Source organism: Thunnus thynnus, chromosome 22, assembly GCF_963924715.1.
Source record: "Thunnus thynnus chromosome 22, fThuThy2.1, whole genome shotgun sequence".
NCBI lineage: Eukaryota > Metazoa > Chordata > Actinopteri > Scombriformes > Scombridae > Thunnus > Thunnus thynnus.
In genome coordinates this window covers 8,105,022-8,129,569 of record NC_089538.1, presented here as the reverse complement: position 1 = coordinate 8,129,569, position 24,548 = coordinate 8,105,022, and the positions used below count along the sequence as shown (strand labels likewise).

General features: G+C 39.1%; 1 protein-coding gene and 4 non-coding genes across 11 annotated transcripts in view; 4 read left to right on the top strand and 1 right to left on the bottom strand.

Annotated features, from left to right (window-relative positions):
• m1ap (meiosis 1 associated protein) overlaps positions 1-24,548 on the bottom strand; it is a 44,726-nt gene that overhangs the window by 14,716 nt on the left and 5,462 nt on the right. For all 7 annotated transcript variants that reach the window (XM_067580464.1, XM_067580463.1, XM_067580465.1 and 4 more), the window contains one exon: positions 20,230-20,395. In XM_067580464.1, coding sequence (XP_067436565.1) covers positions 20,230-20,395 — 166 coding nt within the window. The remainder of the gene's footprint in view (positions 1-20,229; positions 20,396-24,548) is intronic.
• On the top strand, positions 10,254-10,325 carry trnaa-cgc (transfer RNA alanine (anticodon CGC)). Its single transcript has one exon. It is a non-coding gene; the product is annotated as a tRNA-Ala (tRNA).
• trnaa-cgc (transfer RNA alanine (anticodon CGC)) lies at positions 11,899-11,970 on the top strand. Its single transcript has one exon. It is a non-coding gene; the product is annotated as a tRNA-Ala (tRNA).
• Positions 23,245-23,316, top strand: trnaa-cgc (transfer RNA alanine (anticodon CGC)). The gene has a single exon. It is a non-coding gene; the product is annotated as a tRNA-Ala (tRNA).
• On the top strand, positions 24,437-24,508 carry trnaa-ugc (transfer RNA alanine (anticodon UGC)). Its single transcript has one exon. It is a non-coding gene; the product is annotated as a tRNA-Ala (tRNA).

The following is a 24,548-nucleotide window of genomic DNA, read 5'->3' as shown; positions in this document are numbered from 1 at the left end:
CAATTAAAGAAGACGGACACTTGAGAAGGACAAGGAGGACGAGTTATCTGCATGTCTTCTTAGAGGTGGAGAAACAAAAGAAGAGAAAAGGAGAGATACTTGAAAGAAGGTCGAAAAAGAGGCGACATCCTTTTATGAGTGAGCATCAGGTTTGCCACCACACATTGTGGGGCTAATAAGACACTAAACTAATATCAAACTAATCATGTAAACCTGGAGATGTTGGAGAGGATGAGTTGCTCTTCACTTCTAGTTCAAATAAATCACGTTACAGTGAGCATGACCAACAGGCAAGGAGAAATAAAGTGATGGCAAGAGATCAACTGCATGGTTTCAAGTAGAATCTGGAAATAGGAGAGTGCTGGATAGATGAGAAGGACACAGAGATTCAGAGAGGGTGGCAGCTGGACAACTTCTTTGAAGCACTTGAAAAAGACAAGAGGATGCAGGATGAGAAAAGCTCTTCAGTTGGTATTCAGGGGTTGCACAGGGTTAGACAGAGGGAGAGGAAACCAGGAGAGATAAAGAAAAATAACAGACAACTTGGGGTTTTTTGGGATTCTGACCAGGATCGCTTTTATGGAATTAAACAATTATGACTCCAAAAAGTCCATTTCCAAGGAAGGTATTATCAATCTCAAAGTGACTCCCACTCATTTTTGGTACAAAATGTTTTTGAAGAGGCTTCACTGTCTCTAATGTCATGCAACGTCCTCAAACCAAAAAAGTGCACATGCAAATTCAAGTAGAAGAAGACAGAAAGGAAAGATGAATGAGAATAGGGAGGGTGATATGTGGCAGAGCTGGCCTTTAAAAGAGGATGGACAGATGAGATGAGAGCACAGCTGAGAGATTGGAGAGGCGATAGCAAAATAGCAAACCTCTCAAGAGAGGAAGGGAAGAATAACCTTGTTTTCCTTAAGGCCAAGATGAGAGAGAGCAGGATACACGGTCTATCTGTGTATGCCAAAACACAGATAAAGAAGACAGGAGGAGAGATGAGGAGTGGGAGCAGTAATTTTGACCTCTTATAAATGGTGACTTGAGAAATAGAGTGAAACTAAAAGAGAGGAGATGAGGTGAAAACAGTGTTGGAAGAAGTCTGAGAGAAACAAAATGGTGAGAAGAGAAAGTGTGTCATTACAGAAGAAATGAGAGTTTGGAAGGGATTATCTGATGTTAGATACCAAACTGAAGAGTGCAGACTCATTTTGGTACTTGTTAAGACCTTAGGCAAATGAAACAGGAATTAGAAATTTGCAAGGACAAATTTAATTGCTGTTTTGTGATGATAAGACAATCCTAGCAGGTTCACTTTTTGGCACTGGAATGACAGCATTTGGCATATTTCTTATATATTTGGGTTTAAGAGTTGGAGTATAGCACTGAGTTAAGATATGCAGCTGAAAACCTTTATGCTAATATGAGGAAATTCTATATCTTGTCATCCTTGACAGGGTGATCAGAAGTCAGATCAGCTACAAAACAGAAGCCATGAGGCCTGTCATGATGGTCTTGCTCAATGGTACAGCAGCAGGATAGATGCTAAAATGGGTTTTGAGTTCCCTGTTTGATCTCAGGCCAGCCCTGCTTTTTCAGGAGATTCATTAGTCGACCACATAAAACCAGATAAAACAAGAAATCTGAAGACACCTCGGCCTTTGTGGAATTCTAATGGCCATTTTCCCATTTTTGATGCACAGATTAAACAATTAATGATTTAATCAAGAAAAGATTGATTTCGATGATGTAAATAATTGTTAGACTTTGCCTTCAATTGTCCATCAAATGTATCTAGTGTTACACTCTTCAAACTCCAATTTTTTCCAAACAGAAGAGGGATATGATTGAAGGAGCAGGGTGGTGGCAGACAGCAGGATGTCAGAGAATGGAGTGTAACAGCACCCTCTGAGTGTTTAATAGCTGTGAACCAGTTTTCTTTGTTCACCTTGCTTTTCCTTTATCAACCCTTATTCTGCACAGATCATAAAGACAAATGAACAAAATAAAAAAAAAAAGAGCGAGAGGGAGGGATAATTAAAACCTCTTTTGGCTGCAAGTTGCAACAACAGGAAATCCTATGAGACCCCACCTCATAATATTTACAGATCAACTGCTTTGTTCTAAGTCTTCCTTTATGAATATGTCTGTCAGGCTATACTGTAGATCTGATAATGAATGAACAGTGGTATTAAAAAAGATGAAAAGATTTTAGATGGATTGGCTGACAAACAAGACTTTAGGTGGGTTTAGATTTTAAAAAGTGAGTGTTTGCATGATGCGTAGCAACCAGCCATCTCTCAGTGTGGGACTAATAGGTTCCATATCCTGGTGTGAAGACTGATACCAGTATCCATCTGTACAGCCACCTGCTGCTCTGCTAACGTCACACAGAGGTGTGAACAGCCTGACCTTGGCACCATGTGTGTGTGTGGCAGGATGAAAAACACGCACTCCTGATTGTCATGCATCTTCGTTATCAATCTTGTTAAACCATATTTATGGACAAATACATGAAACAATGATGCCAGCAGAAGATATGAACTTCTTGTGACTGACTTTGTGGCCAATTTATCTGAGCGTGTGTAGTGTCTGTGTGAATGTTATGCAGTAGTTGTAGTAGTTGTTGGGTGTGTGTGACTGGGTGGGGTTTCCTCCTGAGTACCTCTGTGCACTTTTATCGACTGCACACTAAACCTGAACTAGCTGACTATGATGGAAAAATTAACTGAATGACAAAGATAAAGAGAAACAGAAACAGAGAGACGGAGCCTGACAGGGAGAAGGGCGGCCCGGGGTTGAATCACTGCAGGTGTGTGGTTGTAATACTAGCTGAGGGTGAGAGAAAGAGAGGGTGGAAAGTTGTTTTTACGCAGAACCAAGGCCACAAAAATGTAGGAATGGTGTTTATTAACATCCTACTGGAGTTGAGTTTATACTGGAGGTAGCAGCACAAGACTTGTTCTAAGCAGATCATAAAAACATCCTCTACTTACTCCCAGGGTGTTCAAAATGCTGAAATTACAAATGCATCAAAATCTTAAGATATACTGAAGAGGAAATACTAAGTTTGCACAGTGAGTTTCATGAAATCTTTTTCTAGCTAATAAACCAAATTTGACTTTTTGGACAAGTTTGAAATTCTACAGATGAGACTTCAGTCTCATTTGGGGACAGGTTGCAGGGAGACTGTCCTTCACCTAGACCCTACTTACACTTCAAGCATCTTGGACAGATTGGATAGCTATCAAACATAAACAAGCTAAGTGTAAATGTGTCTAAAAAGCAATCGAGACATAAAATCGACATTCCATTCTGGCCGGATGTTGAAAAGGTTTAAATACATCCGTCTCTCCAAGACACACATGGAATCTTTATTTCTTGTCACTTTTACTCACATTAATGTGACAGGAAGAAAGCGTCTTTAGCCACTTTAACTCATACAATCATACAGAAGGCGCACCGAGCTGTAGTAGCATTTATCTGATCCCTGATCAGTACAACCGTTAAATGATATGCATGGGTGAAAAAGCTGTTTACAGGTCAGTATAAATAAATATAATGCATCCATGTGTTTGTGTTACTTTATGGATAGTTGGTAGCTATCTAGCTAAACTGTTATTGTTGGAACTGAACAGCTAAATAAAATGCAGAAGTTATTCCTCTTCTGCTCTGCTAGGATTTGCTGCTATGTAGGTCTGAACTCCCCATTGAGAGAAGGGCAAGTGTGCTGACAAGTTGCCTCTGGGGATCAATGACGTTTCACATTATTATTGTAATGTTATACAAGAAATATGTCTCATTGTGAGGCCTCAGGATGAAGACTTGGCTTACCCTTTTATAATTCTTGGCTGTGGGCCAGTGGATTATAATCCTCTGCTCAAGGGACATAAATGTTCAGAGTCATTATTCTTGCGACTCAAAGTGGATTTGTGGGATGTATGCTGATCCAAGTGCAACTGTGTGGGGTGTGGAAATAGCTTAAGTGTTCCGGAGGAGGCAAATAAGGAGAAGGAAAACACTAAACAAAAAGAGCATTACTTATTCAAGGTGGCAGTCACAAGGATGAAAAGGCAAACAGTACGTACTGCAGGCAGTGTAACAGTTAATATGATTACACAATACAGAACACCCACAAGCTTGGCTACATATATGTTGAATAGTGAATGGATGTAGAGTGTTTAGAGTAAAACAGACATTGTTTTAGGTTGTTAGACATAACGTAATTTCATTCGTGCATGATGTTTCAAAGATTTTGGCAACATAAAAAGTTTTATTTTATGGATACAAAGTTCCTGGCAGCCTACCTTTCACAGTTGCAGATTAATATAATAGCCATTTTATTAAACAAAGCTTAGTTTTAATCTAAGCATATCCACTTCTAGAAAAATCACAAGTGGTTTTAGCAGAGGAGTACAATAAATCTAGGTTAATACATTATGAATCTATGGTAATACAAGGGAGATAAAGTAAGAACAAGATAAAAGAAGAGAGGAAATGGGATACTTCACAGAAAGTCTGATAAGTAAGAGGGAGGAGAGAAAGTGGGAGACAAAAACTTAGCAGATAATTTCTCCTTCTCCTCCTCCTCCTAACAAGAGACACATAGGAAGAAAGGAAAAAGAAGGAGGTGGAGAAAGTAATTAATTAGCCGGAGAGAGAAGAAAGGGAAAGAGGAAAAAGTCCTCTCATCTCTCTTTTACGTTTTGATGGAGCAAGGCAGATCCTGTGAAGCAGAGCATGATTAAAAGAAAAGTTTAAGTTATATGGTAAAATTACTCCTGTAGGGACCACACACACACACACACACACACACACACACACGCCTCAACTAACCTTAACATAACCCTAAACTAACGTTAAGGCGAGTCCTCACAAAATGACTGTGTAAACAGATTTATGTCCCCACAACATGATATCTGGACCACACACACACACACACACACACACACACACACACACACACACACACACACACACACACACACACACTCACAGTATCTCTGCTGTTTCAGTCTTAACCACAACAACTGTCATCTGGCTACTTATCTCTGGTACAAACTGGACAGACAGGCAGACAAGAGAAGAAAAGAACAATCTGGAGGGTAAAACACTGAGCAAGCAATGTGGACAGTTTGAGAAGAGAAGAAGAAAATGAAGAGAGAGAGATAGAGATAGATGAGAGAGAGAGAGAGAGAGAGAGAGAGAGAGAGAGGATTAGGGGAGATATAATGGGCCATAATCCTTTTCTATTGAAAGAGGGATCCAGAAATTGCTGATGGAGTGTCAGTTTGTATGAGCTATTTGTCCAAGATATGAGTCTGCTTTTAGACTGCTTCTACCTTTAGCTTAAAAGGTCTTAGATAAAAAGAACACAGAAATAGCATGCACTGTCATGTGGTTTTATGAGCTAATGTTTTAATCTTAGTAATGATGTTACAAGACCAATTAAGCACAGCAATCCTTACTATTCTTATTGCTGCTATTAAATACGGAATTCATTTTGTATTACATCCCCTGATTTGTTTCCCCTATAATCAGCCATCATCCAATACTTCCCACACACACAACATGTAAGATGAAATGAAAAAATAAAAATCAGCAGCAGTATAAAGTACTCTCTATTATATTACATTGACATTGCAATCTTTATTTCTCAGCATGATTTAAGTAAATGCTGCTGCAGCACTGAACTTGATGAACTTCCAATGATTTTGGAAGGTTAAAGGCGAATTCATTTCTCAGTTTTTCCCATTTAAGCACAATACAGTGATAAAATGTGTGATGCAATTACTGTTCTCAGGTAGTAAAGTCTAGGACAGTACAGGAGAAAGATGTGCAGCTTTTAGTTTTGAGATTAAATTACAGCAGCAACCATCTATGCTGACGTTATGGCTAAACTAGCTACTTTTTAACTTAACAGTTTTTTTTCGCCTGCCAAGATACGTTTCTTGAAATTAGGCACCATTTCACCAAAACTCGAAACACAAATGCATAACACTCTCATTTTCACAAATCACGTCAAAACCAAACTCACAACTCAAAACTATGTGTTATTTTACGCCTAAACCAGACTTTACACACTGGTGAGATCAATTCAAAACACTACTGTAAGTACAGTTACTGCAATGAATAATGGCACTTATGGTTTTCCCCCAGAGCAACCTCTTTACATAATTAACACAATATAAAGACATTTTGATTCCTCAATGTACTGTAGTGAAATAAACTGAAAGTGAGTGAAAAAGTAAATGTACTGTAAAAATATGCAACTTATAAAAACATAGAATATAGTAAATAAAATCATTTCCATGTATTTACCAATATAAACTAATGAAAATAAAAACAGTTTGTACATAAAAAAAGAAATCACATTTAATCTGCCTCAGGTCTTTGTGGATCCACTGACTCGTGGCCCTTTATCTATCTATCCTGAGGTTCTGATTGGTGTGTGAACAACTTTGACTCTTCGGGCCAAATCCACAAAGAATGGATTATGCCCGCTGATAGCGCTGTGTATTGCGCAACATTTGCACCCGCAACCTGCCCCGTTTTAATGTCCTGTTCACAAAAGGTTTTGCACTGATGATATCGCAGCGCAAACTCACCCATAAAGTTTTGCAGTTGAGTGTAACTCGCCCCTGTTTTGCATCTGTTTGAGTGAGCAGAGCTGTTTCCAGTGTTTCAGGCTTTTCTCCACATTTCAGCACACAGATTGGTCCGTAATGAAAACTGCGGAGAGCACAAAAGCCTCAAATTGCATGTCATTAATTAACAGAGGTGCGCACACACAGAGCACAATGACAAACCAACTTTCATGTATTTTGCTTCTTTTACTTCTCTAGTATTTCGTATCTATAACAATCTACTGAAATGTCAAATGTCAAAATACAGCTATTAATGTGACTCAGGCAGGTCTGACACTGGGATTTCGAAGAAATATCAATACTGATGTTGTGTTTTTTGCCCTCAGTTGGCTGCAGCATCACACAGCAGCTGAAACGATAAGTGCGTCTCCAAACTGTAAAAGAGGCTGTGTGCATTCACGCACGCGGCACAGCAACGGTAACTTCATTAACACCGGATCACTCAGGATCTGACAGTAATTACTGTAATGTTCCGCATTTTGCTACACACCTACAGGTCAGCTGTTACACACACATTCCAGGTTTAAACAGTGGAACTGTTTGTAATAAAGCAGCCCCTCACTGTATGGATGAATCCTGAGCTTGGTCAGCGATGTTCTTTTTATTTTTAAATCCGAGATAAGCCCACAGCCCCACTTGATCCCCCCCACCCTCCACCCCAATGTCTGACTGTAGATTTTGCCTCTAATATCATTCAATATCAAATCTTCAAGCCTCCCAAGCTTGAAGATTTGAAGAGAAAGAGACAGAGAGAGAGAGTGAGTGAGGAGTGAGTGTGTGTGCAGTTAACACCAACTATCTGAAGACGCTAATAACTCCACCCTAATTGCATGTGGCAATTAGCGCTGGTCTTTGTGAATTAGACTGTTTTTGCAACAAGGTTAATTTGCATAGAAAGGGGCCAATTTTGTGTAGAATGTATGAATATTACCCAATTTACATACATGTAAATGGCACAGGTGCACCATGAAGCTATTTGCTTGGCAGTGCAGTTTGCAGTGCATTTCGCTCTTTGCAGGTGCTTTGTGAATTACACGCTATCTATTTGTCTCATTTGCCCAGGTTTAGCGGCCGCAAAAGCCACGCAATCCTTTTTTGGATTTGGCCCTTAGTTTTTCCACCTGAGGATTTATGTGTTAATTGGGTTCCAGCTGTGATGACCTGAGTTTATGACATTAAATGCCAGTGCTTTCTAAATGAGCATAAACAGGGAAATAGTGTTTATATTTTTGGGAAATGGGTCTGTCTTTTGGTAGGTGACGTCATGGTTTGAGATGTTTAGTTAATACATCCACGGTTATAGTGTGTAAGCAATCAAGAAAAATTGTAAGGTATGAATTTAAAGGACAGGTTCCCACAACAACAGTCAGATGCCCAGATGAATATGAAACACACAAAGAGAGCATTGTTAGGTTATGAAATAATGTAATCAAACAATACAATCAGAAGTATAATGCATCATAGTTCTGGAGACAAAGATTCATACCACCTAGCTATCTTTTCTTTGTCTGAAAAATTGGCACTTAACCAGTCCCTTAAATACTACTTGAACAGAATTTAAGACATCTGTTTACTAACCTTACAAGTCAGCAACCAACCCTCAGATAGAAACACAAGTCAAAAGTTCAACTAACCTCGGAACAGTCTTTCTTCACGACCACATATGACAGTACATAAGCATGCACCAAGTAGCATCAAAAAAATAACATTACTACTTTATTAAATTAAGGAAAAACCACACTATCCTCTAAAAGCTTATCAGATTTAAACATAAAAATCTACATAACTATAGTTTATCTTATCACTGGCTCAGGTTAAAGTACAACAGAATAAACTTAACTGTTAAACACACAAATACCTCATCTTACACAACAAAGAACTAAGTTTAGTATAGACATAGCACAGAGGAATTTAGAACATGTGTGAAACACAAACTAACACTAAACTGAACTTAAACACTATCTGAAATATTTATGATATATTCAAGAAATACATCAAATGATAACCTACTATTCAGTTTTCTTTCAAACCGTTCATCCGATCGACTTCACACTTGGCGGATGCATTGCTGGGGAACAAAGGGAGTACTGTGTCGAATTTGGTGCAATTTGGACATGTGGAATGATTAATATTAATAAACTTAAATTCTGAGGGGAGAGGAGGGGACGACATCTCTCTTCGTTTGATACGTTAAAAGTTAGGCTTTGTTGTGGGTTTCCTGACTCATTTTAAAAAGACACAACAAAAAGAGAGAGAGAGAGGGTGACTGAGCTGAGAGCACGAGTCAGCGACAGAGACACAGGCTGGAAAGTTTTCTCTGAGAGAAAAAGCCGTTGTTGTTTCATAGGAGTTACGTTCTTAAGCACAAATAAATAACCATCAAACACTCAACAGGTGACTCACTGCAGAGACAGACGTTCTTTTGGTGTAATTTGGATACACAATACGTTTAATATTAATAAGCTTTGAATAAACAAGCGAACAGTGAGCTGCTGAGCTCTGTGTCGGAGTGCAGCAGGGGCACATTTTGAAAGGGCACTGCACTAGTCATTCCTAATGTTATATTAATGTTATATTATGTTATATTAATACTGCTTATTAAGACATCCCTTCCAAATGGGTAGGAGATGGGAGGAAAATCCACAGTACTCGGTCTGTGCAAAAATACATTACAAAGTTCAGCTGAAGATAATATCCGGCTTCAGCAGTGTGAGGTAGAACCATAAAGTGGGTGTCTTCCAAAGTGGCAGAATTTTTAGTACTAAATTCCCTCTTTGTGTTACTATCCCTCCACTGCAGCTCAGCACAGAAAGGGTGATTTTTCTACTAAAAAGGTTGTAACTTTGGATGATACTCACTTGATTTGACTTACTCAGATTCCTGACGCCTCATATTAGCTTCAAATAAACTATGAAATATATTTTTGCACAGAATGAGAGCTGAGGATATTGTCTCTCACCTCTTACATTGGGGGCATGTTAGAAAGAGATCTTGTTATGGCCGATATGAACAAGAGGAGCAAGTGAAAACCAAGTCAGTGAAAGAATGTGAACCTGTATAATGTTCTCAAAAGTAAAGTACAAACAAGTGTGAGCCTGTTGCATGTGTACAGTCACATACAGGTCAGGAAGAAGCACACAGTCCAAATAATAATAGTGGGATGCCAGCAGAAATGTGTGGATCAGAGGTAGCTCAAATCTGCTTCAGGTTCTTTTCAAAATCTAACTGTGAATGTTCTGAGTTAAAGTGACACTTTTTTCTTTCAGTTTTTAGATTATTAGATCAGGATGAATTGTGAAGTTTTGGAAGGAATGCTCCTTTAGTGCTGTTGTGGTTTGCACATACTAAAAGAAACAGTATACTATGCTCTTCAGCTCATTTATCACAAAATACAGCAAGACAGCAATCTGACAGTTTGATCTTGTAACATACTGTACAGCAACATTTAGAAAGGAGGATGTATCTCAGTGGAAGAGTGTGTGCTTTACGTGTATGAAGTCCTTGGTTCAATCCCCAGCATCTCCATTTGTAACTCTCCTTTAGAGCTTTTTTACATTAAAATAATGGTTTGTGTTTAAGATACACACTACGGAAAGGATTTTTGGAGGGGATGTAGCTCAGTGGTAGAGCGCATGCTTCGCATGTATGAGGTCCTGGGATCAATCCCCAGCATCTCCAACTCTTATTCTCTCAAGCTTCTGTCCTTATCAAAGTTTACGTTAAAGATACACAATAAGATACATTGGAGGGATGTAGTTCATTGTGAGAGGACATACTTTGCATGTATTATTTCCTCAGTTCAGAACAAAGGCAAACAAGTTGGTGTTGGAGTGTGTGTGTGTGAGAGAGGAAATAATGTTTACCTCAGAGCTAAACTAGAAAAGCAATAAAGGAGGTTATTGACGTGAGGTAGGAGGAAAGATGGAGGATAGATCAATGACTGGGTAATAGACAGACTCCACCAGCAATCACAAAACGGTTTTGTGGATGGTGTTTGAACAGGATAAAGACTGCCACTCAAAACCTGGATTCGGGACTTAATATATGTGGATGGAATGACTATGTTGTCAATTGGAGAAGCTTTTGCAAACCATGTTTTTGAATGAAATAAATGCCTTGACAAAGCTGATAAATCGAAGTGAATACTAAAACTGTTTGAATGAATATTTGTCGAAATATGCTGAGGAAACAGATGCTGGAAGCCATTTGAGAGGGATTTACAGGGAGTTTTGAGAAGCACGCGTCACATGGATTTTCATAATACTGAGCCCTATTATGAGGCAAATTCTGACAGAAAGAAAAGAGTTAAGAACACACAAAGACACAAAGACACTCATTTGCATAGATTTAAATAATATGTAGAAAACCAATCAAAAACAACAAATAATGCCCAGTTGCACACAAAAGGCATGCGATGTCACATATACTGAACACATACACATTACTTCAGTTGTTTTTTGGGTTTGTGGAAAAGGTGAAAATGGTCAGATGATGCATCGTCCACCACAATGACAACTGCTGCAGATACTTAACTCTTTTCAACATCTATCTGCAAATGTTCTCACAGTTCGGGATGAAGTGCCACTCACTCGGTTACTCTGAAATTAGGATGAATTATTAAAGGTTTTGGAAAAATGTTTCTCTAATGCTGCTGTAGTGTAGGCAAACGCTAAGGGCGTCGGGGTGCTGAAGAAGTGCAGCGTAGCCGATTGATACAGAGATGGAGAGAGAGAAAGAGAAAAAAAAGCTAATTACACATGCAAATTGTGGAGGCAAAAGCATGCTCCGTGTTGTCAGTAGATTAGTTCTACTTGTGTTTCTCGTAGTATTTTCAGAAGAGGCACTTTTTGTGAACTTGTAAATGTGCTCTGAATGAATGCGAAATTAATCAAGTGTGTATTCAACACACTGACACAGAGTTCCAGTCTCTCCTGAGATATAAATTCAACATCATCTGCTCGAAAGCATATTTGGGATTTTGTACAATACATTTGGGATGTTGTTTGACAAAAAAACAAATTTCAGAGTAATAACATTTCAGATATGTTAATCTTTTAGAGGAGAGTCCAGCTTGGACTCTCAGCTCATTAAACTGTTTATGCATTTAAAAGGTTCAAGAGGATGAGATGAGCTCATGGGATAATTTTATCAATTAATTCTAAATAAATGCTTTTGTGGTGTGAGGGGGGTAGGGATGGTGCCTAGGGTGCCACCTGAGCGCCATGTAGCTGTAAGTGCAGTGACAGTAAAGGGGGATGTAGCTCAGTGGTAGAGCGTATGCTTCGCATGTATAAGGTCCTGGGTTCAATCCCCAGCATCTCCATCTAAAGTTATTGTTAGCTGAGAACATCCATAGTGGTAAAAGCAAAACACCACAAGGTACCTTTAAGGGTGAATTTGAACTGGACTTGGAGCAAATTGAATCACTGTTGAACATGACACTGCAGGAACATGTGAAAATAGCAGCCATACATGGGCCGATTGCATTTCATATGAATAAAGCATTAACACCAACTTATTTACACAAGTCTAGTTCAGAATCAGCAAATATATGTTCAGAAGGTAAAAGCTAGCTGAGACCTTTTCCACTCGGTTGATTTGTTGATGCAATTTTAATTTAGCCGTCAACAGGAACTTCCTCTTAAGATTTTAAAGTTCATTTAGCCTCAGAATCTGTTGCAGAGTCTGTCGAGAAACATTAAGGAACAGGAGTTTAACATCAGCAGGGGATAAACTTTTCTGAATCAGTTCCTGAGACAGCTACCACTATCATTAATAAAATAACACATTAAGACGTTTTCTGTGGAGTAATGGTGTCACATTCTTTTAAAGCAGTTCAAAAGCAATGTGACATGAAACATTAGTGGTTTGTCAAGCCTGCGGCGGCCCAACATCATGTGAAGATATTTCAGATATGAAAAAAAAGCGCTCGTCAACGAAACTAGATATGTTTTGTCAGGTATGGAGATGAGTTTTTTTTCAAAGAAAAGTGCCTCTATGGAAAAGTCTATTTCTGATGGTGGAACAACTTTATGTAGTGAAAGAATTTATATGCAAACTCACACTGTGATTCACTGAAATTCACACCATTTATAGACTCAGAGATGTGTTGTTTTCATTCAGCAGTGGCTGCTTTCTGCTTCAGAACAGACTCTGTGCACTTCTGAAAAACTGTAAAGAGTAATCATGTGTCTCATGACAAACCTACAGTACACAATAGACCTATAAGACTGTAGACGTTTATCAAATCAAAGTATCAGCAAAGAGCAACAAGACAAAAAGTTGAGAGAAACAGACATTTCCTCTCTTATTGTAGCTTATCTTAAATGGGTTTATAATCTCTTGATAGTGGAAATGAGGATTTCTGGAAGAGTGATAACATCCATTCAGTAAGTCAACTAGATAAGGAGTTTTCAGAAAGAATACCTTAGCTACTGTGCCTCTGCAAAACAATAAATGTAAAATAAAACACCCTTAACATCTGTATCAAATATGACTCTCTGGTTCTCTCTCTCTTTACAATTGTAGTAACAACTCATACTGACTTTTATATTTCATTTTGACAGCAGCTATAGCCACATTGAGCAACCTGTTTTTTTTGTCTCCATATCTCTTCCTGCATTTAACCCTGTCGAGAAGAGGGTCATGAAGGAGCGTAGGCTGCCGCAGGAGAGTTGACTTATTCGGATAGACCATCAAAGCAGGTTTGACCGGGTCACTGCATTGGTCCGAGTATCTCCACTTCTTGTAATCCATCTTGTTAAAGACATCAACAACAAGCCCTTGTGCCAAAATTAGCACAAGGGCTTTTGACCTGCTGTGGCCAATCCAAATAGAAGACAACATTTAAGGAGGGGGACTCGTCCTCCAAGCTTACTTAAAAACCTTCTAATCTGAGTATCAGCAAATCTGTTGAAATCTATCAAACCGTCACAGGATATGGTAAGCAGACAAATGCAATTTCCACATATTACCAAACAAAAAAGAGCGAAGAAAGGAGTAAAGTGGATTGATGATATCAGACTTTAGGGAATCTCTCAACCCCTGAAAAAATGGAGATTAAATTCTCTTCAAGTTTATTCTTTATCTTGTCATATTGTTTGGGTTTAAGCAGACACACAGAGAGTGTGAGACAGAGAGAGAGAGAGAGAGAGAGAGAGAGAGATTCAGGTGTTCATGGGAGACAGGCAGATGGTTGTAATCTATCACTGTTGCGGCTCCAGATGCTGTGTCTGTGTATGTGCATGATTGCCTGTTACTGTGGGTGACCTCCAGTGCTGACTATGACTGTGCAAAAATAAAATGTCTCACACCCAACACAGACGCTTGTTTTTAGAAGCCATGAATCCGTATTGGGAGTAAATATACATAAGTTTTGAGGGTGTGCCTGAATGTGCATTTTAATGAACATATTTAGCCTACATACTGTAAATGTGTGACACATCTTTAGAAAATGACACCAGCTGTAACAAGACTTTGAATAATAATTTGGAAATTAGGTTTCTAAGCTGGTCTTTGTGCAACAGATTGCGTGCATGCACACACACACACACACACACACACACACACACACACACACACACGCACACAATTTGGACAAAGAGATACATGCTCATGTCTCAATGACTACATTGACATGCACACTGATATTCCACAATTAATCTGAATATGACAATATTCTGAATTTGATACGGGTCATGTAAACAGCATATTTGAATATTCCAAATTAGGCCTTATTCTGAATGTAGCATTTTCCGACATGTGGGATATGCTGATATTATTCTGGTTTTAGGAGCATTCTGTGTACATGTATACAGCACATTCGGGATATGTGTCTCAACTGGGGGTTTTTACCGCAGTTTGCGTCACACGGCCCTCTTGCCTGTTTACAGTCAGCTCTGTGTGTTGTAAACAAACCAACTAGCCAACAGTTTGCAAAGCTGGGAGACAGATGCATGTCCAAAAGATAAGCCCATATTTCTGGTCGGAAGGACAAACTCACCTACCTTTAAACATTTTGAGAGACTTGGATAAACAGGTTTTTGGATATGCGTCACCAGTTGAAAACAATTTTATTTTGATGCAAAGAAGCAAAATGGCACAAGCATGGCTTGCATGTAAAGGGGAATATTAGTGGAACATTCACTTTCATTGGCCATGTAAACAGCTTCATAGGAATATTGTCTTTTTACAGAATAAAGGCAAAAACCAGAATATTTTGTGCATGTAAACGTTGTCATTGTAATGCACCGCTGTCACATACACACAACAACAGCAGATGAAAGGACATGGAAAGATGGACAAAGGTTTATATTTCTCTAGTCTGGAGGAAGGAACTTCCTTTAGTGTGCAGAATAAATGGTGGATTCATTTGCGAGTAAGTGATAACTTTCTAGCTGTGGGTTGACAGGCTCTCCTGGAGCAAAGTTACAGCACAGATGGGGCAATATTTCACCGACTGGCAGACGAGAAGACACACACTCACACACAAAATCCAGAAGGGCAGCTCACTAAAAGGCTACTTGTGTTAGTGCCAGAAAAACTGTCAGCCTTAGGTGATGTCACCCCATGTCCTTGGCTTCAGTGATGAAGAGCCAGAGGGCAACTGGCTACCTACTGACTCTGTTGTCAACACCTGTCTGATCTCCTTTTCTGTCTGTCTGTGACTCTTTCTTTTTTATTCCTCCCTTTATCAACCTTTCGTTGTATTTCTCTCAGTCGCTCTCTCTCCCTCTTTTCCCACACTGTGTTTCTCGCTGTGAAAAGTGTTGTTCCCTCCCTCCCTCCCTCTCTCTTCTGCCTGTATTCCTTCACCTCTACTTCCTTCCTCTCCTGTCACTGAGGTCTGAGCGTTTCTGAAAGTGACAAACCAACAACTGTGAAGTGACCACATTTAATAAGGACACGACTGACATCAACAGAAGCTAAATTCAGTAAAATATGAAAATATATACACCGCCCTGGGACAATCAGTAACAACCATGTTTTGACAGATAGTCCCAGCATCCCCTTTTGGCCAGCCAAAGTGTTGAGTTGCATCATTTCATCAACTTTCATCAAATTCTGACCCCAATTTCATCATAGGGAATAAAACAAGACTCCTCTGCATTGTCTACTAGTGCGGAGGAGTCACATCCCTCTTGCTCAATGATAAAAAAGCAAACTCTTATGCTTTGTTTGCAACAGTTACTATCTCTCTGACTTTTATGATACAATATGTGGGAAAATTGAGAATACTAATATTGAAAATAATTTAAATGAGGTGGTTGACTTATGAAAATAGATGCTACTCTTCAGAAACAGTCATGGTTCATATTTGAAAATACAATGTAATAAATTTTCACTAATTTGTGGATATTTAATATGGTCAATAAGAGTTATTATATCACTGATGCTTAAGCTTCATATCAAACAGAGTGATGTAGTTAACAGATTTTGTCTCTAACTGTGTCGAGGGAACTGCTGCATCTAGTTTGGGACAACTTGTTGACTGTGTTTGAGTCAACAACTTGGTTGTTTGACTGTGAAGGGGAAAATCAAAACCACTGGTGCCATAATCATTCCCTTCTCTCTCTCTCTCTCCGTCTCTGTTCCTTCCCTCTCGCTCCATGACCCATTTCTGTATCTTCTCCCTGGTGCTCGAATGTACAATTACAGAATAGGCCTGGGATTCAAGGATAGTTGAATTTGAACAAAAACAGGATGCGTATCAAGGCGTTGTTCCTGAGACACTCATATACATGTTTGAACTTTTATTCTTGTGAGGGACCTCATTGTAATAGAGCACTTCCTTGCCCGTAACTTTAACCATCACAACCACCCTTCTTACATTAACCTAAACCCAGTTCTAACCTTAACCATAAAACAAAGTCTTAACTCTCGCACAGCACTTTGAAGATGTAAAGACAAACCAAATATGTTCTCACTTTCCAATAATGTCCTCACTCTCAAGGTGTAAAATTCAAACAGGCATATACACACACTAAGCAGACCTCAGAGTTTTGCTGCCAGACGCAATAAAAACACGCTGCATCTCAATCATGCACCCGCAGTCTTAACAAAGTGAGACATTTGCGTAACAGCTGCTCGATAGACGTTTCAACGAAGCAGCTGCACTGTGCTCTGTTACTGTGTCTGTCCACTACTGTTTTAAGGTACTTCACACACACACACACACACACACACACATACGCGCTCAGTTGTGAGTTGTAACATCTTTTTTTAGCTGTGAGAGAAGTATGTAAAAATGATGAGAGACAGAAAGAGAGAGAGAGAGAGAGAAAAAGTCTTTTTCTTAAAGTTTCACTTTGGCTCATAAGAAAAAAATTCACACTCCACCCACCTCCTATAATATACTGCACTCCGTGGACTGACTGACAGGCACACACATAGCTAAAATAAATAGCCTGTGTAAGGGAGATGTATTTGCCTTTAACAGACCATTCCCATCCAGCATCTTAACACACAGACGGACATGATTAAGATTCCGCACCCAGATTCCAGAGTATTCCCAGAGTCAAGACTGCTTTCTACATTTGACTTTATCACGTTTAGTCTATTAGTCACACAAGCTGTCAAACCATGCTATCTACTGTACTTACAACTGCAAAAATTAATTTGTACATGAACTGGTTTTAAATGATTTATTTACAAATATATTACAATTTGATCTACAGGATTTAATGAAGGATTCATTTCTTCATTTGTATCGTTTTTTTCTTAATCTTTGTTTTTACAGTCCAATTACATTCCAGTTAATGAACTGTTTAAAAAGATTTGCAGGACCCCATCACTTCCTCTATAATATATCTGCCCTATACATAGCTGGTATCTCTGAGTCAAAATCCTGCTTGTGTGTGAGTGTCTTAACTTCTAACACTTCAAACACTATTTCAGGACCTTTTTGATCATCCAATAATGCTGAGTAGAATTTATACTAGCGGAACAGATAAACTTCTTATCTTTGATTTAAGCCTTCTTCTGTTTTCTGCCAGACGACCTCTGAGGTCAGCGTAGCTCTTGGAAGCAACGCTGACCCCATTCCCTTTTCTGTGTTGGCCAATTCTTACAGTACCTTATCCAAAATGTCTGCGGTTTTACTGTGAGGAATGTGACAAACTTAAATATCGTACAGAAGGTCTTTAGACACTTGTTTTTCATTATGTATAGTACTGTGCAAAGTTTTAGCAAAGGTTTTGTGAAAAGATCACGATTAGGTAAAACAAATACTCAACTGAGATGGCACAGACAGTGGTGAAACAGGGTAAAATGAATACTAAACCAAATAAAAATCTCCAAATTTATATTCACAACAAACATTCCAACTAAAAAGGAGTCATCTATTGCATAATGCTGTTGTACTATTTGTCATGTTAACAAGTCTCTGTGTTTAAACCTTTTGGATTTATGAGAGAAGTGGTAATGGCAGACAACACTGGGGGATGCATATTCAAACTGACAGTGCTGTTACACAGTAGGTATAAAAACATTCATAATTTCTTTGAAACCAGAGCCAAACCAATAAAACAGTGTATGTAGCAACAATCATGTTTTCTTCACTGTGGAAACAAGTGAGTATAATAAAACAACTTTACGTGGGTAGTAGCACCACTAATGTTAACATTTGAGAGTGTATGCCTTGGTACCAAAGAGCTTGAGTGACACTCCTGTTTCAAGAACTCAGTGCTATAAACACTTCTGAGAAAACAAGGAGGAACGCAGTGATCTAGTCTCATTGGCATCACAGCAGCTAAAAGGGTGTAGGCCTCACTGTGGTAACTACTAAACCATGTCTCCAAGGCTCCGTTCCAAACATTACTTTGTTGAATGGCATTGCTTTTTTATTAGACACTGGAGAGAGGCTAGAATAAGCATCACCCATGTTGATCGATAAATAGAATAAACGCAAAAGAATTTGTACTGGTAATGGTGCTGCACAAGGCTCCAGTCGCTCCTGTGGATTTTCTTCTAGATATTTTTTCACAGTCAGAACAACAACAGAGGTTCACACAGACTCAAACGAAGGGAAACTACAAGACATAAGATGGAAGACAGACTAATGCTGCATGCCATTTTTCTCCTTGTGCTCATCCTAATTCATAACTTCAAGTGAGTGAGTTTAACTCTCCACCTTCCTCTTCACCATAACACTTGGCATCAAAGGCTACCCCTAACACCTCGTCAATAGCTTTTGACAGTGCTTCCCAACCTTTTTGGCCTGTGACCCCTTAAAATAAAGCAAAGTCTACTTGATCCATCATGACAGGTTATGGCCTTATTGTGCACATGAGTTGTAGGCAGTTAAACTAAACTTCTAGGGTTGTTTAATTTGAAGGATTTTAAGAGGCCTGAAGAAGTGAAAGTATCCAGTATTTCACAAGAAAAAACAAATCAGAAAAAATAAAGAGTTTAACATACATTTGTGTTTTCTTTCTTTCTTATTCCTTTGCTCATCTGGTAACCCCTTGGGTTTTCTGGTGGACTGGATTAAGAGAAAGGACACTACAGGACATCATGTGACATTAAACTGGATTATATCTGCTTTTAACAACAAAAATAAGTCCTCCACACCTCTGTGGTCATTCTTTATCCATGATCTCTGCTTTAGTATTATTTAGTTTGAAATAAAAACCAAGATTGCCATCTCAGCTTGCTTGTCTAGGGATTCACTACAAAGTCTATGACTTGTGGTCCTTATTAGCTCCACTGTTAGCTTCTATTAATGTGTTCAATTCACAAGTGGCATCTCATTCTATAGCAGATTTATTATTATTATACCACAACCCATTAGCTCTGTTTGCAGACTGACTCCAAAGGGAACAAGGGTAAGGTTTGATGAGGAGAACTAGGACAAATTGTTAACATTTCATTTTAAATACAATGTAAAAACAACAGAAAGGAGATGGTGACAACAAACGAGGCTGCAGAAGGGATTATATAACTGACATGATTGTGTCAGTTGAGTTAAAACTCACAACAACATTAGTATCATGTTTCTAACATCTCAAACACTCAGTTCAGTCATTTTCTCCACTGATACTGGTAACTATTTATCACTATGGTTGTGTTTACCACATCCCTCTCTCTCACATGTGATCTCATTTTGTTCTCCTCCCTGTATGTTCTCATTCACTTTCTATTTCTCTCAGCGTCTTCTTTCCTCTCATTCATTTCTACCCTATCCTCATTGCACTCTCTACTTATTCACACCACAGTACTTGATCTTTCATGTAATTACAAAGAACAACGTATCCTTATGAAATTAGGCTCTCTGAGAGGATTGGCAACTGTTTGGATGGTAGCCCAGTTCCATAAATTGTGACATGTGTCTCGAGTGTTGAATGCAGACATGTGACAAACAGAAAAACGGGTCAACACCACATAACTCTGAACACTGAAGATGATTAAGGAAGCACGGGGGATGTATGAAAGTGAAGGGGAGTAAAGTCTGTTCAGGAAATAGATGGCAGATATGTTTATGTCGGGATGACCAAACCCAACGTTATGAGTGTGTGTGTGTCTGTATATGTTCTAATCTTGTGTGTATCTTTGCGTGTGCATGTATTGTATTTGTGTCTCCTACCTTCAGTGTGTGCGGCCTCAGGTGAGGGAGTGTCTTGGCTACAGTCTGCCAAACTATGGATCTGGACCACCAGGAGCCGCTTCAGTGACACCAGATCAACATCTTTGAGCCCCACTTCCAACTGGCGGACAATACCCCGCCCTGGCTGACTGGTCACCACGGTAACCTGGGAATATAGCGAAAAAGGAAATGGAAAAAATTCCCCTTCAAACATGGGACAAAAATGTCCCAAAAGAAATCAACCCAAAGTAGAAACATCTTACTGTAAACCAACATTTTATTAATTAACATAGTTAGAGGAGTGCAGGATCAGATGTAAATAGACAAAGAAAAAGTAAAGACACAAAAAGAATCAAAAGAAACTGGGGCTCCCACAACAATCACTGAGTATCACTGTTTGTTTGTTTAGGCCAACAGGCACACAGGAAGCATCCGGAACACTTCCAACCTTTGAGTGGGCCAAATTTGGTTACAGAAAGCTACGTAACAGTTTTTACTGTTCCCTGGAACATAACTGTGGAGGACACTGAGGTCACAGTGATTAAGTCATCCTCTGTGGAGCACAAAAATGCACAGTACTCACCCATTATTTAAGATTATTTAAGTACTCTTGGTAAAAGGGGAATTTTGACCTCACTGTGGCCCTAAACAAAAAGTAAGTGGTCAATAGAATTACTAAGAAACATCTTCTGGAAGTCAAATTTCATTTCAAGCTGACCAGTAGTTGTTAAGCTGGCTTCCTCTGGATCAAAGTGTTGTACAGACTGACTGACTAATCAACCTACTCACAATTGCATCTTTGGGCACTACCAATACTGGGGCAAAACAGCATCTTTTATAACACAGCTTAGTGTTTCACAAGCCGATCCACTACTCAATCTACAGTAGCTGACTTGTTTCCCATCCAAAAAGTCTTCCGTTGAACTCAGTCAACATTCTTGCTTTTCCCTCACTGCACTGGAAACCTCAATCAGTTTCAATTTTACTGTTATTGAGACACATACTTCTTCCTCCCCATAACTTTTTTCCCAAAAGCTCCCTTCTGGATTATTACAGCTGGCGTTGTGAAAGATCATATTTGTGTTTTAAGCTGTCACTTCTTCAGAAAAAACAGGCCACACGAACATCACTACAACAAAGGATTCTTTGAGTCTGACTCTCATGTTTCTGTTGTACTTTAAGGACATGACATCTGGTAGATTACAGTTACTAAATTAAAAGCATGATATCAGATGCGATGTTGTTCCAGTTCCAGTGAAGGAAACTCCCACCCTGACAGAAAAGTATCATAGCGTATGTTATACTCTATTATGAAACTGTGATTTTGTGAGAAAAACACAACTTCAGCTGACTTCCTGCTATATAATCTATATTGTAGTGTTTTCTCTTACTCATAAACTACCACTATCTCATGTCATGAAATCAGGAATAAACACGATTGCTAGTGATGCGCTGTAAAAATGATTGGTAAAAATGTTTTTTTACCAATCCATTAACTTTATGATAATGAAAGTTTGTGCAGTTTTGTGCTGCAGAAGACAACAACTTAACAAAAAGTGCCTGATATATCAGATAATGGAAAAGCTTAAATTAGTTTTCTCTAGCATTTACATGCATAATGACAGGAAAAGGGATAAAGTCATGTTAGGCTGATGTTGAGCACCCTACTGAATCATATTAACAGGAACAGTAAATGATGATTATGATGGGATTATTAGTGCTCTCTGCTTCCTGCTGTTTGGCCAAAAGTGGAATCTGCTGCTCAAGCCTGACACACACACACACACATGAATGTTAGACACATCCATATGATGAAAATGTGTATTGTATAAGTGAGGCTACACACACACACACACACACACACACACACACACACACACACTCACTCAGACACACACTACCAGGGTCACGTCTCTGCTTAGTGTCTCTCTGTCCCCTAATAGTGCTATTCATATCTGCTGCTGTCGGAAACAGTGGGTCTTAGTGTAATCATCTGTCCAGAGCTTCCTAATAAAGCTGGCTGGATTTGAGAAATCTACGTCAACAACCCACAGCCTTGTATCCAGAGGACATGTTGTTCAAATTTAACAAGAAGGGCAGTGACTGGCTTATTTCTCAGTTGGCTCCCCATCTGTCAAACATTTAAATTTAAACAAATGACATGCTTTCAGTAATGTCGGCTAATATACCCATTCCCCTAAACTGCCATATTCTGGTGTCTTGAGAAGAACATTAGCCTAAAGCTGGCTTTGAATTACACTACATAAATAGGAATTAATAGTTTGATTAAATGTGCTGCATCCGAGTGATAGCTATGATCTTTTATTGATGTCAACAATTCCACCTACTACTGTATGACCATAATGTGGCGAGGCACATTAGCTAGTGGAAACAAATTACACCAGGATTTGCCTGGAAACTATTTCAAAAAAGGAAAGCGGTTTAAATATTTTGTACACTCAGTGCATCTGTGACTTAAAAGCGATAGCTGATTGGATATTCTAGCAGGAAGGCCCTGAAAACTACTGCGGCTCTGATGCTCAGCAGCAGATGAATAAAGCCCATTTCCTGCATTTGAAATGTACATGAGCTGGTTCTAAGTGAACTGTCTGATATACGATGTGAAGAGTTCTCCGCCACTAAAACGGACTGAGATTCTTTTAAGCTTTTAAAAATGCAAATCAGATTCCTAATTCAATATGTTTTTGCCACTGCTAAATACAGTGAATTGGGCCTGAAGAGAGCTCATTTAACAGGTATAAGTGGAGCCTCTTCCCTACATTAGCATGAAGTACAAAGCTTGAATATCAAAGGGAGTCTATTCAGTCTGAGCTAGACTACAGCTGAAGAGATGCTCCTTCATAATGGATGTGAAGAGAACAGCCAAATATTTGGTGGAAAATTCGATAAAGATGTGTTAAACTAACAAAGTGGTTCAGCCGTATCTAATTACAAATTCAGGCATTGTTTTCTTAATCCTGAAACTTGATATGTGTCTGTAACTCATAAATAAGAGGGGATGTAGCTCAGTGGTAGAGCGCATGCTTCGCATGTATGAGGTCCTGGGTTCAATCCCCAGCATCTCCACATCTTAGTTTCAGAGGTTGGATGATACTGATAATCCTGAAAACACTACTTCAATGTAATCATGTGTCACAAAACAAAGTACACTGACTTTGAAGTCCCATTTTCTTTTCTCCGTTTTGGTCCTTTCACACTTGAAAATTGAGCTTTCTACAATGGATCAATCAAAAATGCTTTTAGCATGCTTCAGTGTGAGCAAAAACCTTTACAAAAAAAAACCAAAAACTGAAAGAATTGTGTGGATGGATGTTGTCTTCCAATGCAGACTATGAGGGGATGTAGCTCAGTGGTAGAGTGCCAAGGTCCTGGTTTCTCCACCTCCTGTGGCATAAGGTAATATAGCAATTGAACATATTCATCCACTGTGAAGGATTCTTCAATTACTGAAGTCTACATACTCTCTAAACTGGCTAAATTTGGTGGCTTCTCCATTTTTGACCTAAGCTGGAGGCATTTACATCTGGATACTGAATGCAGTCTACAGTTGATACATTTGCATTTTAGTGAGGATGGGGAAAACTAAGATTTAGGCCAGCTGACACATGGTGGTGGTGGTGTTAGTAAAGTATATAAAAAAAAGCCTCTAACCTTCTCTGCGATCACTCATACAGAACATTTAAATTGTGATTTCGGCTTAACTGAAACACAGTTCAGGTCATCAGAGACCAGGACGAGAAGGGACAGACTGAAGGTTTAATACGCAGAGGATTAACTGGGCTGTATCTGTCTCACTCCTTACCAGATGTTGGCTGTGATGTGCAGTTTTATTGTTTGTTGACCACAACTGACTGCAGAAGAAGAGATTCATCCATTTCCTATTGTTTAGTCATTTCAGGTGTGTACAGAGATCATTATAAAATTGACCTGAAATAATTTTCACGATGAAAGTGTGGACGCGGTGTCAGTTTTTGTCCAAGACATAGAGGCCCTGTTTACACCTGGCATTAACATTCGTCTCGGGTGATCTGTGAGATCCGATCACAAGTGGTCACTCAAGATGCATGTGGAGACACATGTTAATGCCAGGTGTGAACAGATGTACTTAGAGCTGTCCACTTGAGACGGATGTTAATACCAGGTGTAAACAGGGCCTAAGTGGTCTTTGCAAGGGAATCAGACAAGTGGGGATGTAGCTCAGTGGTAGAGCGCATGCTTTGCATGTATGAGGTCCTGGGTTCAATCCCCAGCATCTCCATCTCTTATGACATCTTGCTACAAACTCTACACTGAGAATG